The following is a 14,211-nucleotide window of genomic DNA, read 5'->3' as shown; positions in this document are numbered from 1 at the left end:
GGGTGAATGGGGTGACGGTTGCTCACCAGTGTGAATGTACTTAATGTCACTGAACCTGACAAGGGTTAAGATGGCCACTTTTACACTCCGTGTATTTTACCACAAATAAACACGTCCACACATACCAGCTACGCAGTTTCAGAAAAAGAAAAGAAAACAGGAATGGTTAAGGAAAGCAGCTGCCCAGGGGCCACTTCCCTGTGGCGGAAACACCAGGGCTCACTTGTCAATGGCGGCGTCCTTCTCCTTGGCGACGTCTTCCTGCCTCCACTCAGCCCTGCGGAGCTGCACCTCCAGGTTGTCGCTGTGAGACTGCAGCTCCAGGACCTTGGCCTCCAGCGCCTGCAGCTGCTCCACGTGGGCACCCTTGGCCGCCGCCAGCACCGTGTCCTTCTCCCTTGCCAGACGGTCCAGCTCCTCGTGCCTGAAACACACGTGGTCCCGGGGCAGCAAGCAGGCCCGGCTAGGGACCCCCGACCACCAGGCCCCTGCAGGGGCGCACCCTCCACCGGTCGCACTCTGCGGGCCCGTTCTCTCCACAGACACCGCGCAGTTGCAAACACCAGGCCCTGCCCGCCCCCGGAGCACATCCCACGGTAGACGGACCCCCAAACAGGTGCTCTGCTGGAATGCCACCAGCAGCCTCCCCAACAGCAGGGGCAAAACACAGGGTAGATGGCCCTTCCTCTCAGCCGCTCCCCCCAGCCTCCGAGCGTCCCACCACGCAGGCCGCTGGGTGCATGTCTGTCTTGCTGGAGCTGCCAAACCCATTGGAACTCTGTCACCAGAGCCGACGGTCACCTGGATGACACACCAAGCTGCTAGGTGTTGCTGGCAACTGACTGACAACGCTCGTGGCTTTCTATGCTTTTACTCTGTTTGGTTTACTAAGAAGCAAAAAGCCATGAAGAAGACACTCCTACGTGACTTCTCTCCAGTCCCAGCAGCGTTGCTCAACCAGCCACGCCACGTACCCTACATCCCAGTTACAACCAGTCCTCGTCTTGTTCAGTATTTTCCACTGTCTGTTAGCAAAAAAGGACACACACGCCAGGTGCTGTACCCGCTAGTTTCCGGCAGGATATACTTTTTTCACCAAATCTCAAGAAAGGTTGGGTCATGAAGGCGAGGGCAGTAAGGGAGTCATTTCTGAACCACGCGGGTCCTGACTGCCGGCTGGTTGTTTTCAGCAGGCAAACCGCCAGACCACAGGGCGGAAGCGCCCTCCTCGTGCCAAGGGGCGCAGGCCCCTGGCCGCCGTGGCTCCGTGAACAATGCTGCACGGGCCGCAAGCGGCTGTGCTGACCACACCGTGCACGGGGGACAGGTGCCTGTGTGCACCCCTGCCCTAGAGGCCCTGCTGCAACACAGGAGAACATTGGCACTGAACGCTCTTAGCCCAGGGGGCTTCCCTGATTCACTCACAAGGCATCTTCTGTGACCCTCAGGGAGGTGGCGTCCCCCTCTACACACACACAAGCAGGCTCATCTGAGCTGGAAGGTGGAGGCAGACTCCCAGGGAGCAGGCCTGATCCAGCAGTGGCTCCGCAGAAAGGGTGGGCCCTGCCGCCGAGGCGAACCGGGGGTGTTTTCCCCAGGCCGAAGCGGGCGCCACAGAGACTCACTTCCTCCTCAGCGCCTCCTCTTCTCTTCTCCTGGTAAGCTGCACAGAGTGAAGTTCACCCTCCAGCTCTTTTATCCTGAAAAGAGTCCAGCGTTAGGGGAAAGCCGAGAGCGGCTAAGCCGGCCTGGAGCAAAGCGGGCCAGCGTCCAGGCCACACCACACGGCCCCCAGCCCGGGCGGGCTGCGCACCGGGCGTCCTTCACAGCGGCCAGGTCCCTGAGCGCCCAGTCTCTGCGCCGCAGCTGCTCCTCCAGCCCCGAGTTGGCCGCCTCAGCGCCCAGCAGGGACTCCGCGGCCTTCGCGCCGGCCTCTCTCAGGGCCGCGAGCTCTTTGTTCAACAGTTTAACCTTTGAGAGGGAAAGAGTTCAGCCAGACGTAAGTGGTCCAAGCGGAGCCGTCAGAAGTAAGCTTTACCGTCTCACCAGGACTGAGAGAATAAGAGCTGTGATTCAAGGAGCAGTAAGACCTGAAGACGAAGGTATGTCTGTATGTGCACGACTGGGACACCGCTGCACACCAGAAACCGACACGTTGTAAGCGACTGTGCTCCAGTTAAAAAAAACAAGCAGCAATAAAGCAGTGAGACCGGACTCGGACTCCCGTGGCCGCGCAGAATAACAGGGCGTGCAAGCCCCTGGGCGTCCAAGGTTCACGCAAACACCAGCCCACACCTACAGGTGAGGCTGGAAGAACGCAGCTCACACCCCAGCCGCTGCTCTGGGCCTCTGTCGCCCGGGAACACAGGCTGCAGCGCCAAGTCAGCCCTCCTGGGTCGGCAGTGATGCCCTCGAGGGGCAGTGCTCAGGGCACCGAAGCCGACCCAGAGCGGATGGAGGGCCCGGCCACTCCTCCCTCCTCTGAAAGGGCGCCCTAGGCTGTGGTGGTCAGTAGTCCCCGAAGTGGCCTCAAGGGGGCACTGTGGGGCAGCCCCAGCCTCAAGGTCCTGCTGGCCCTGGGGTCGGGGTTGGGGGAGCAGCCCCCCTAGGGGGGATTCAGGTGGCCTGGCGGAGGGGCCCTTGCTGACCACTAGGGCTGAGTGTCTAGCTTGCAAACATCTGGCTGGATGCTGCCAGGTGTAACCAGCTGGGGCCAGCAGGGCCCAGCAAGTGTCACCGCCACTCCCCATCCTTCTGCACAGGTCCCCCTTCCCCTTGAGGCCGGGCCCTGTCTCAGGGCCAAAGGTCAGGCCTACATGTTCCTCACGGGAGCCCAGGCAGGGCTCTAGAGCTGTGTTCAAGGAGAGGCGGCAGGCACCACAGCCCGAGCACCAACTGAGAAACCAGGAGGCCCTCCCATGTCACTCCTCCAGGACCAGCGGCACCTCCTCACAGGCCCATTTGGGGCGTCACGGGAGGACACAGGCTACGGACAGGCTTTGCAGGGTCCCAGGCATCAGCTGGGATCAGAGGGGCGGTTTTTCCCGGGGAGGCACCCTCCCAAGGTTGGGCTAACTGGCTGCAGACGGGTGGCACCAGTGCCCTCCTGGCGGGCAGAGTGGCAAGTGTGTCCCCCACACGTCACCCCGGCTCCACATGCAAAGACCCCGGCCCACGCAGGAAGGAGCAGGCCTTCGCGTGAACCCTAACTCACAGGCCGCCTCCCCGCAGACGCAGACGCCACCATGGCCCGAGGGCGCCCGCTACCTTGAGCTCCTGCGCCAGCACCGCGCTGCTCATGCTGTCGGCCTGCAGGCGGAACTCGTGCTCCCGCTTCCGCATTTCTGACGCAAACTCCTGCAGCAGCTCCTGGAACCAAGACGGCCGGTGGAGAAAGGGGCACGTGGTTTACAGCCAGAAACCCCGCCCCTGGTCGCAACCCAGAGGGAGGTCCCAAACTGGAAGCAACCCGCGAGTCTGGGATGTGCACCGGGGAATGGCAGCACTGGCGGGAAGGAACCAGCTCCGGACCACACGACACGAATAGCCTCGGGGAAGAGCCTCGGGGATGTGAGGAGAGCAGCCGGACCAGAAAGAGCACTGCCGTGAGGCTCACCACACACACACACACGCACACGCACACGCACACGCACACACGCGCACACACACACGCACGCACACACGCACACGCACGCACACACACACTCACACGCACGCACACACACACGCACGCACACACGCACGCGCACGCACACGCACACACACACACACACACACACACGCGGCTCAGAGAGACCCACCTCCCCGCAGGCAGCAGAGAGCAGATGGCCGGTGGCCGGGCTGGGGGGTGCTCCCTGCCTGCGAAGAGGCACGGGGGACCCTGGGCAACAGGGAAGTCCTGTCCTGGTTGTCACACGGCGAGCACTTGTCGAACGGACACTTACAACGGGTGTGCAGACTGCAGGTAAATCACAGCTCAGCAAGGCTGGCTCTTCAGAGCTGCCCGAGGGCGCTGACCCTCTAATGTCAGATCTGTGCTGCAGACACCAGGGCCCACATGGCGGCCTTCCTTTGCCCTGGGAAGGTAATTCCATTTCTTGAAGGAAAACTGCCAAGCTCCTGTCTGAGGAAGGGGCTCCCGGCTTCTGAGTCCTTCATCCGCACATGGGGCGGGGTGGGGTGGGGGTCACTGCCCCAAACACAGACTGCCACCTCACGTCCTGCACGTGGGAGCCCCTGGCGCCCTGAGTCCTAAGCTCTCGGGGTCTGCAGGCCCACAGCCTCCGCCCACTTCCGGGGGAGGCAGAAGCTCAGGCATCCACAGGCCGAGGCCTTTCTCTCGCTCCCATCACTGCTGTGGGTTCTCCCAGTTCCTGTTCCCAGTGGTGCCGGAGCAGGAGTCGTGTGTGGTTGACGCGGCCCTGGGACTGGAGGTCTGGGTAGGCTTGTTCCTCAGCCAGGTCCACACATGAAGGATGGAGACGCAGGACTCACGGTGAAAGACAGAGTCTCAATGAAACAGCGACTTGACCTGGCACTTGTGGCTGCAGCAGGGCACAGGTGACAGCCACACCTGCCTGCGAGGCAGTGGCCAGTGCGGGAAGCCATCCACAGAGGGGCTGGTGGGGACAGGCTCAGAGACAACCCAGGGCCCCGCCCAGCACGCGGAAAGCACAGCACATCAGCAGGATTCGAGATTTCTGCCCAAGTACTGGGGCCCCTGCTTCAAAGGGGACTGGACAGACTCAGTCACCAGAAGGCGGGGTCTGGGGGAGGCGAGGCCCAGCGGAGCGCGCCCGCCTCCTCCTGGGACACACGCGGCGGGCTCTCTCCCCGTCTCCAAGGGTCGAAGGGGCTGCAGAGATTCTGTGCTCAAGGACAACTGAACACATACATTGCACATTCCTTATCCTCCGAGAAGCAGGGTGAAGTGTGAGGGGCCATACGAGTAACCCTTACGGGGGTCAGACAGTGAAAATCGTGGAGATTCACTCCCCCCACACTTTACAAAACAAGCAAGTGTTTGGTTTCCGCTCCAGGGTCTATAGGTGGTGGCCGCCAGGGGGCAGGGAGCCCTCGGCAACGAAAGCCCGACCGCGCTTCGCCCTGCGGCGTCCAGGCCCACTCCGCCCCTCCCCACCTGGGGACACGCAGCTCCCGTCTCCCCTCCCCCCAGCAACCCCCGCCCTGTGCAACGCCCCCACACCTTCCTGTCCTCGCGTGCGGGGCTCAGCTCGATAGCCCCTGTCTCCACTCACCCTGTGGGGACGCACCCTGTGCCCCGATCTCCCAACACACCCGCGGGAGCCCAGGAGCCACCTCCCCAGCAGCTCCCCAGGCGTCCCCCCACCCTCCCCACACGGCCCAGCTCCACACATGGCTAGCTGGCTCCCCGGGGTGTCCTCGCGCCCGCCGCTCACACCGCCTGAGAGACCAGTGTGTCCGCTGGCCTGGCCAGGCCAGTGGTCAAGCCCCTGCCTCCCACTGGGGCTGCAGCAGCCCCCTCGCCGTCCCCTGCTTCCCTGGCTGCATGGTCTGTCCCCAGTCCAACAGCAGGTGACCTTTCAAAACCTCATGAGCCTCCAAGGCATCCTCACCTCACTTGGAGCAAAGGCCATCCTCCCAAGGGCTGGGAGGCCTACACCGCCCCACGTCAGCCCCTTGAACCGGAGCCCTGGCCCAGAGACACCCTGGATGCGCGGGCACCTGCCGCCCTCTGCACACCCTCGCCACCCGCAGACTCGGGCTCACAAGGCCTCTCCACAGGGCGCCCCTCCTCACGGTTACGCAGGGGAGATGAGCTCCAGCCAGACTGTGGTTCAGGCGTCCATGCAGTCCCAAAGGCCAGTGCGCTCCCAGGGCAGCCCTAATGCCACGGCCCAGGAGGGCGCCTGACAGAAACTGCTTGTCAAATGAGTGAGTGAGTCAGTGAACCATTCTGCTTCTCCTCCAGTGGCTTCTGGTCCTGTGACTGCTGACCGACAGTGGAGACCCTTCCTCAAGTCCACCGTCCACAACCAGCAGACACCATCAGCATCACACAGACTAACTCAGTTCCTGTTGTCTTGTGTTTCTTTTTTGAAGGCGTGAGGGCTGCCGCGGAGCGGACGGCGCGCGGCACCCCGAGCCCGGCAAGGCCCGGCTGTCCCGGAACCGCACTAGACAAGCTGCACGGCCCTGCACAGAGCCCACGGCCGGAGGGACGGACATCCAGGCTCCTTCTTTCCAGGCGCACGGCTGGTAAACGCCCACGCCTGCGGGGCCCTCATGGGTGGACAGGCTGGGGAGACACCCTGAGACCCAGCCCGGCGACCCTCCCCCCCACTGCCCCAGGGGCCCGGTGCCTCCAAGGGCCCTGCCCGCCCTGCCGCCTGGGACGGACCCCACTGCCCACAGCCTTCCTGACACCTCTTCTTTGGAAGGGGCTCTAGCGTCACCTGAGGAAGCCTCCTCATGCCTCGGACGGTCCCAGCTGCTCTTTCTTGGTTGCCCAGCTCAGGCCCCAGTGACCTCCAGCTGTTTCCAAGTTAGCCCCTAACACACAAAGTTCTTTGGTCCCTGAGAACTCCAAGAGAAAGTCCCCTGCAGGGAATTTCAAGAGCACAGAAGGACGCTCTGAGCAACAGAGGTGGCTCGGGCAGCGGACTGGAGCTTCCAGAGGGGCCGGAAGGCCAGGGCCGTGGCCGGCAGGTATGAGCATGTGTGAGCGCGGCTGGAGGGACCTGGGGGCCCTCAGGTGCCTTTCCGCCCCCACTGGAGCCGCCCCTCTTGGGATGCTGCCCTGTCCTGGCCACCGAAACCACTGGCACAGGTCTGTCCTCGAGAACTGCCAACCCTGGGGCCTGGAGCAGCGCCAGCACAGGCAGGTCCCCACGGGGAGATGGGGGCAAGCTCCGAGTTCGGCGGCCAACCCAGCATCGCTCCAGGAAGAAGTGGGGGCCAGCCCCAGACCAGCTCCCTCTCCAGCATCACAGACACAAGTCTAAAAATAAAACGTGAGCAGTTGCCCTGGGGCCCGAGAGTTCACCCACCAGAGATGTCTTGGAGTCAAGTTACGGTTCTGCGGCTTCTCCCGGGGCACCTTGGGCAGGTCACTTAACATCCCTGGACCTCAGCCCCGCCTGTCAGACGTGGATCCAACCTGAGTGTGTCGTGCTGAGCAGATACACTCACACGTGCCCGAGGAGCTCCGTGCAGGCAGAGTCCACGCGCACCGGCCCCTGCTGTGGCGAGCGCTCGGGCAGCCCTGCAGGAGGGGGGCCAGGGGCCCATCCCCTGCAAACACACAGCTCTGCCAGACGTGGACGTCAGCCGTGATGTGAGGGACGCCCTTCACCAAAGCCAGCATGGCGCAGTCCCTTGGAGGCGCAGGCTGAGTTTCAATGACACCAAGGAGAAATTCTGGTGACAGGTTTAAGTGTCACCATCAGTTGACAGATCTATATTTAAACTTATGATTATTTATTATTTTGTTGAAAGAAATAGAGTGATTGCAATTTGAGTTCCCAGCTCTTTGCTACAGTAAATAACTGTAGCTTCATAATACTTCTTTCTAAAACAAGTAAGGGAGGAAAGGAACCCTGGAGGGGGTCACCACTGAGGAAGATTCCGACACCCCATCGCATTTCCCTACAGGTCAGCACCAAGCGGAAATCTGCTGTGATCCCAGGACACCACAGGTGCCCACCTTCACCTGGCACAACTCTGGTTTCAGGGCCAGCGGGCGGGCACCTGAGAAGGGACAAGGCCCCGCACCCTACCTGCCGCTGCAGAGCAAGTTCGCCGTCGAGCTCCTGGAGCTTCCGCTCCAGCTTCCACTTGAGGTTTTCGTACAGCTCCCGCTGCTGGTCCATCTCACCATTCTTGTCACTACGTGGAAAACGCAGCATTAAGAAGAGTCACACTCAACATTCTCCAGACTACACAGTTGCCAGGCCATCGCTGCAGACATGAGGTGACGGGTGACTCCTGCAAACGAGAACATGACACAGGATCCGGAGTCTCACGACAGGATTCCCAAAGTGCCTAGGATACAATGAAAGTCACCGGGCGGACAAGGACCAGGAAAGTCTCCACGTGAATGAGAACAGACCATCAGCCGCCGCCAGTGACGATGACACAGATGCTGGGATCCTCACAGGGCTTGAGAGCAGCCACCAGAGAAGCGCTTCAGCAAGCAATTTCACACACATGAGACACATGGGAAACAGGACTCTGAGCCAAGAGAAAATATAACAAAGAATCAAATGGAAATGTGAGAGCTGAGAAGTACAAAACCAAAACAGAGCACACGCTGGGCGGGCTCAGCGGCAGAGGAAACGGCGGAGGGGAGAGTCATGGAGCCCGAAGACAGGGCAGCAGAAGTCACCCGACTTGAACCACAGGAAGACACAGGCTGAGAAAAATGAACAGCGCCTCAGGGATCTGAGGGGCAACAAAAGAGCAAGCATTCACATCGCCGTCACTGGGACCCCGAAACAGCACAAAACAGAGCCTGGAGATAGAAACTCATGTGAAGAAATAATGCTTGAAAATGCCCCAAATTTGCCGGAAAAGAATGAGTAAAATACTCCAGGAGGCACTTCTCGGAATAATGTAAAGCACCTGAAGAACACTGAAACCGCTCCAACAGCCAAGAGGGAGAAAGCAGTCCCCATGGAGGGCGACGCGGCTGTACAGGTCACAGCATCAACCACACCTGCCTCTGATCCTCCCCATGCGCCCCGCGTGCCCGGACAATGTGGGCGGGATGGCCCGGACCCCAGCAGCTGGGAACCAGCCCCGCTCCACTCAGGACCGGCTGACCTGGGTTGGACTCGAGCGCTTTCCTGGAGCCTGGTGGAGGGCCAAGCCACACCACTTAGATAAATGACACTTCCCACAGGGACCAGGAGCCTGCAGGGGAGCCAGGAGCATCTCGAGCCTCCCTGAGGACCATGGCTCCTGGGACAGGAGTGTCCACTGCAGGGACCCTGTGTTGTTACAGGTCAGGGGCTTGCAGGCAAAGGTGGCCCCACTCGGGAACGTGGTACCAGGAACACGCGTCCTGAAGTCAGGGGAAGGCAGCAGCAGATCCCGTAGGTGAGGCCTGTCTTCTTTCTTACCCTGAGCAGAGCCTCAAGTCAGCTCACTCACTTTCAAATTTAATACATATTCACATCATTAAAGTAATAAACTCATACATGTTTTGTGAAAACGATATAGATCTGAAATTTATGGGAAAATACAAATACTTAAATCCATCTCCACGAACTTCAGTTGCACCAGGACCCAGAGAGACACCCAGGTGTGGGCTCGCCGGCCTTCGGGCCACAAGCTGGGGCGGTGCGCAGGCCGGGGAGCGGCGCCCGACTCACCTGTGGGTCCGCTCCAGCTCCAGGTGGTGCTCCTGCAGCTTCCGCTGGTACTGCTGCTGCAGGTCCCTGAGCCGCTGGGCCTCGCTGGCGAGTGCCCGTCTCAGCTTGGCTACCTCGATCTTGAGCTGGCTCGCCTCAGCCTGCCTGGCCTCCTCCAGCCCGCGGGCCTGGGCGAAGGCAGCATCGTAGCGCTCCAGCTCCCGGTCCCGCTCGTCCAGCACCTGCAGGTTGTAGACAAAGTCCTCCTGCAGGCGCTGCAGCCTCCCCTGCGCCTCCTCCAGCCGGCTCTGCGCGTCCTGCAGGGCCGCCTCCTGCATCTGGGAGCGGTGGGCCTGCAGCGCCCTCCACTCCTCCTCCTTGTGAGCCAGTAGGGCGTCCAGGGCCTGTTCCGAGGGCGGGGGTCGCATTTCGGCAGCTACAGCAAAGAGAAGACAGGCATCAGGTTCACCAGGAGGGAGGCTATCTTCCCACGATGCCCACTACAGGTCCCCATCTAGGTGACCACTGTCACGGAAGCAGGAGGGTGCTCTGGGCGGGGTACCAGCCGTCTGGTCACAGCCTGAGTTCTGGAGAGTCACAGGCAGCACCCGAGGGCCCAGCAGGCCAGGGGCACACCAGGCCCAGACCCAAAGGCAGAGGGAACAGGGCAGTCAGTACAGGATCACAGAGGGAAGAGAGGAAGGAAAGACAGGAGACGGTGTTTGCTCAACAACGAGAGCTAGGCTCTTTCAAATGGTTTCCCAAAGATCTCTCCATTTTGCAAATAACACCCAAGGCCGCTGCCCTGTCCCGCCCCTCGCTCACCCCCGGAGCTGCCCTCAGGCTCCTGGGAGGCTCACCCCCAGGAGCAGGCGCCTTTGCTCCTGACCATCGTGGATGGATACTTTCGTAAAACACAATAACGTCCTAGGAAAAACGAAACTAAAAACACAGAGATATATAACACACAACTCTAATTTAAGTTAGATTCAACAGCATAAAACTTTATCAAATTCTCAACAAGTGTCTCAAGACCTGTTCCCCGCATCTGCCGAGGCTGGTCCCCAGGGGCGGGGCTGCTGATGGTTGCTCCCCAGCAGGGCACCCCCATGACAGGCCCCATTCTGTCACCTGGCAGAGGAGGAGTGGATTTGGAAGCGTAAGACCACTTGGGGGGTTCTCCCAGGCCTGACCTTTGCGATGGGCCCAGGCCATGGGTCAGGCCCCGCCTGCGACGCAACAGCCCAGAGGGTGTTCAGCTGGCATCTCCAGGCAGAGGGTGGCGTGTGAACAATACCTGCTCTGAACGCGTTCCCGGAGGGCCGCGTGGGGTCTGAGGCCGGCGTCTGGCAGTGGCTTTTGTGTATCTTTGTCCCCAAAGGATCTAAAATGTCTGATTAATTTTAAGTAGGTCTTTTTCAAGAAGAGACACACACCCTGTACCAGGTCCTCTCAACTCACAGGGTCAGCAGTCACGGAAGCCCTCCGGGGCCGACCGAGATCTCTAACAGGAGCAAGATGTCAGGGCCTCTGAAGACGCCCTGCACGTTGTAGAGGTTCCACGCAGCCCCCTCCTGAGCGGACACTAGCAGCATCCATACTGGTCCCCCTTGGTCAATGCAAAGCAAATGTCCACAGACAAATGCAGACGGAACAGGACAGCCTGAGGGGTTTTTGTTTTCTTCCTTTTAAACACTAACTCTGGAATGCTTAAGCCTGCAAACACTCTCTAAATCAGGAAGAACACTACTCTTTAGAGACATGAAGACCATTTCACTCCTGAGATCACTGACGACAAATACCAACAACAGCTCTACAATGAAACATTGCTTTCTAGAGCCCAGTGGACGTAACAAACAGACAATTTCTTCATTTTACACAATGCTTTGATGGCATCAGATTTATGGTGACTGAACTCTTTGTGGGACCTCAAGTCAGTCCTCTACTCGGAGCTGCTGCCACCAGCACCCTTGTCCACAGACAACCAAGTCCTTGCTCAGTGTACGAGCTTGAACACCAGGCCCTGCCTAAGGTGCTCACCAACAGCAGAGCACACAAAGCCCTGGAGAAAGGGGAAAACACGCGCACACCCCACCAGAAGGTTATCTGTGTAACCAAAACTATTACTGTTAAGATCTTGGTAACAACCACCACAACAACAACAAGTAAAGGAGAAATTGTCAGAAAGGTCTGGGCTAGAATTCGGAGAATCTCAAAATATTCCGTCAGGACTAAACAACAGCGTATGTTTTCCGGGAGAAGGCGTGTGTTACGTACGCACTGGAAACACGAAACAAGCTTTTGACACTCGTCGCCTCTGAGTGCAGCACAGCAGTGCTCAGCACGCAGAGAGGACGATGAGAAGGCGGGCCCTGACCAGCAGCAGGACTGGGCCTTCGAGGCGCCTAGGGCGGAGGGCCCGCTGGGGCGTGGGGCGCCCGGAAACCGAGCTGCCGCAGGGCATGCACCCTCCGCAAGGAAACCGGCAGGCGGCTCCTCGGGCGAAGCCATTGCACTTAGAGCCACATGAACTCCTCGTGTAGCTTTGCTTTAAGGGCAACGAGCTGTGCAGGGCAGGGCCTGACAGGCTCTCTCCGCGCAGGGCCAGCCAGTTAGCACGTGGGGCTGGCAGGCCACAGGGTCCTTGTGCGAAAGCAGCGGGAGGGCAGAGGGCCCCGTGCAGGGGAAGCCGCCGTCAGCACCCGTGACAGGGCTCTTGCGTCTCGAGGCTGGTCCCTGCAGCCCCAGTCCTCAGGGGCCCACCCCGAGCTCACCCGGCACAAGCACCTGCCCACAGCTCTTCTCTGTGTCCCCGGGCCGCAGGCCTGCTCGGGCGGGGGGCACGCACTTGCAGCCCAGTCCGTCTGGGGCGACTGCACCGGAGAGGGGGCGAACGTCCCGGAGGAGGGGCCACGGGCACCGAGGCTGAGAGGGCGGGGGGAGCCCGCAGGGCCCCGTGTGCTGTGACAGTGGGAGATGCCACACTGCCCTTCAGCCACGGCTGCCAGCCCGAAGCTCCTGAAACCTTCCTCAGTGGCAGCAGCTACGGGGCTTCTGTAGTTATCTCTGGCTTTGAAATGACTCCAGGTGAAAGGGTGTCTCCTCGTACTGGTAACAAACCTCTTCCAACCACACCCGAGTTTCTGTTAATGTGGTGGTTCTGGAAAGATCCTGGATGACCCAGGATAGGGGCTATTGCCAGGGGACCCAACCACGTGGTTAGAGGGTTGGAACCTTCAACCCCACTGCCCACCTTTCAGGGGGAGGGGAGGAGCTGGAGGCTGAATCAATCACCGATAGCCGACAGTTTAATCAACCACGCCTGTGTGATCTGGTCAGGACTGCCCAGATCCTGCCAGGTGGGCCTCCAACCCATGATCTGGACAGGACTGCCAATCTAGCAGAGGGGCATTTCTTTAACAAGATCACTCACCTAAGATATCTCCCAAACCCCAAGACCCATTTCTTTGCTGCAAAATGAAACTAAGGGCCAAAGGTTGGCGGCACCCGGCTGGGGAAATGTGGGGGACGGTCCCTGGAACAAACGGACCAGCCAGCTGTTCAGACCATCCATAGGCCCCCAGCTCCGGCAAGGGGCCAGCGAGCCTCGGGCAGCAGGTCTCTCTGACTTACCACCAAGTGTTACCTAACAGGTTCGTTCTGCTCCCGCACAGCAAGCCAAACTGCTGAGCCCCGGAGGTCTGCAGCCAAGCAAGGAGAATGGATCTCAAGTCCCACCTCCCTGGAGGCAAGGGGCTCGGGTATTTGTAGGATCAGGACTAAAGAAGCAGGGCGTCCGAGACGGGGGCGCGAGGAAAGGTAACTGGGAAAAGGCGTGGTAACCGCTCTGCGCAGACTTGTCCAGGCTTCTGCATGTTTTGAGGGTGGTGTCTCAGACCCTCCAATGTGAAAAGGTCACCAAGCAGCCAATCCCCCTCCTTGGAGCCCAGTGGGAGGGTCCATGGCCCACCCAATGTTAACTGGCTCGGCTGGAAGCAGATGCAGGTGCCTCCAAGCCCCTGGGAACCAGCCAGGCAAACCCCGTACGGTTTAGGTGGCCTGCAGCCTGGGGGCAGGCCAGTCTCACACGACCCTGATTAGTGAAGGCAGCTGGATGGGTTTGACTAACCATTCTGCAAGGCTTCAGAAGCGTCCAGAGACCCCTGAACTCCCAGGTCTGCAGAGGCCCGGGCTGCGGGCTGGCGAGCACGGGGCCTGCGCTGCTCCTCCCTCTGGTGGCTCTGGGTCATATCCACGGGAAATAACCTAGTGATCCAGCAGGGAAAGCGCTCTCCTGAATGCTGGGAGCTGCGCCAGCGGCTCTGAACGGAGGAGAGTTGGTGTGTGTGTGGGGGGGCCTTGATTTACAGCACTTGGGCAGAGACAGGCGACAACCTGGACTTGCAACTGGTGATGGGAAGGGGCCATCTGGGGGCCTCAGCTGGCCCCTCTGCTCCGCCCTTGCCCTTCTATGGCCAACAAAGGGATCTTCAAAAAAAAACCCTTCCCCCACCCCGGGCTTCCTGCCCCTCTGTCCACTGCAACACCTGGGCCTGGGCCGCCACGCTGTCCGTCTGCGACCCAGCCGCCCCCGCCTGGAATGCTCCTCCCAACCGGCATGCAGGCCCCTTCTGTCACTAGACCACCTCGAGGGTCCCTCCAGGAACTCCCCCTAACCTTCCTTCCCGAACCGAGCAGCCACCACCGGACTCCAGTTCCCGGGGGGGTGGCTTACTGCTTGAGTCTCCTTCCTCCCAGCACGTCCTGGAGCTCCAGGACACAGGAGCTGCTCAGCACTAAGCAGCTAAACGGAGAAACTACCACAGGCCAACACAGCGTGAGCTCCAGGGCTCCAGCAGAGGAGCAGGCGAGGCAG

General features: G+C 60.4%; 1 protein-coding gene across 1 annotated transcript in view; it reads right to left on the bottom strand.

Moving 5' to 3' along the window:
- CCDC57 (coiled-coil domain containing 57) overlaps window positions 1–14,211 on the bottom strand; it is an 82,199-nt gene that overhangs the window by 54,363 nt on the left and 13,625 nt on the right. The window contains exons 8-13 of the mRNA XM_031469406.2: window positions 9,357–9,771; window positions 7,761–7,869; window positions 3,268–3,369; window positions 1,814–1,971; window positions 1,626–1,700; window positions 224–424 (exon numbers count right to left, since the gene is read on the bottom strand). Coding sequence (XP_031325266.2) covers window positions 224–424; window positions 1,626–1,700; window positions 1,814–1,971; window positions 3,268–3,369; window positions 7,761–7,869; window positions 9,357–9,771 — 1,060 coding nt within the window. The remainder of the gene's footprint in view (window positions 1–223; window positions 425–1,625; window positions 1,701–1,813; window positions 1,972–3,267; window positions 3,370–7,760; window positions 7,870–9,356; window positions 9,772–14,211) is intronic.

This window comes from Camelus dromedarius, chromosome 16, assembly GCF_036321535.1.
Source record: "Camelus dromedarius isolate mCamDro1 chromosome 16, mCamDro1.pat, whole genome shotgun sequence".
Taxonomy (NCBI): Eukaryota; Metazoa; Chordata; class Mammalia; order Artiodactyla; family Camelidae; genus Camelus; species Camelus dromedarius.
The sequence above is the reverse complement of the archived record's forward strand: the minus strand, read 5'-3'. Positions and strand labels throughout refer to the sequence as shown.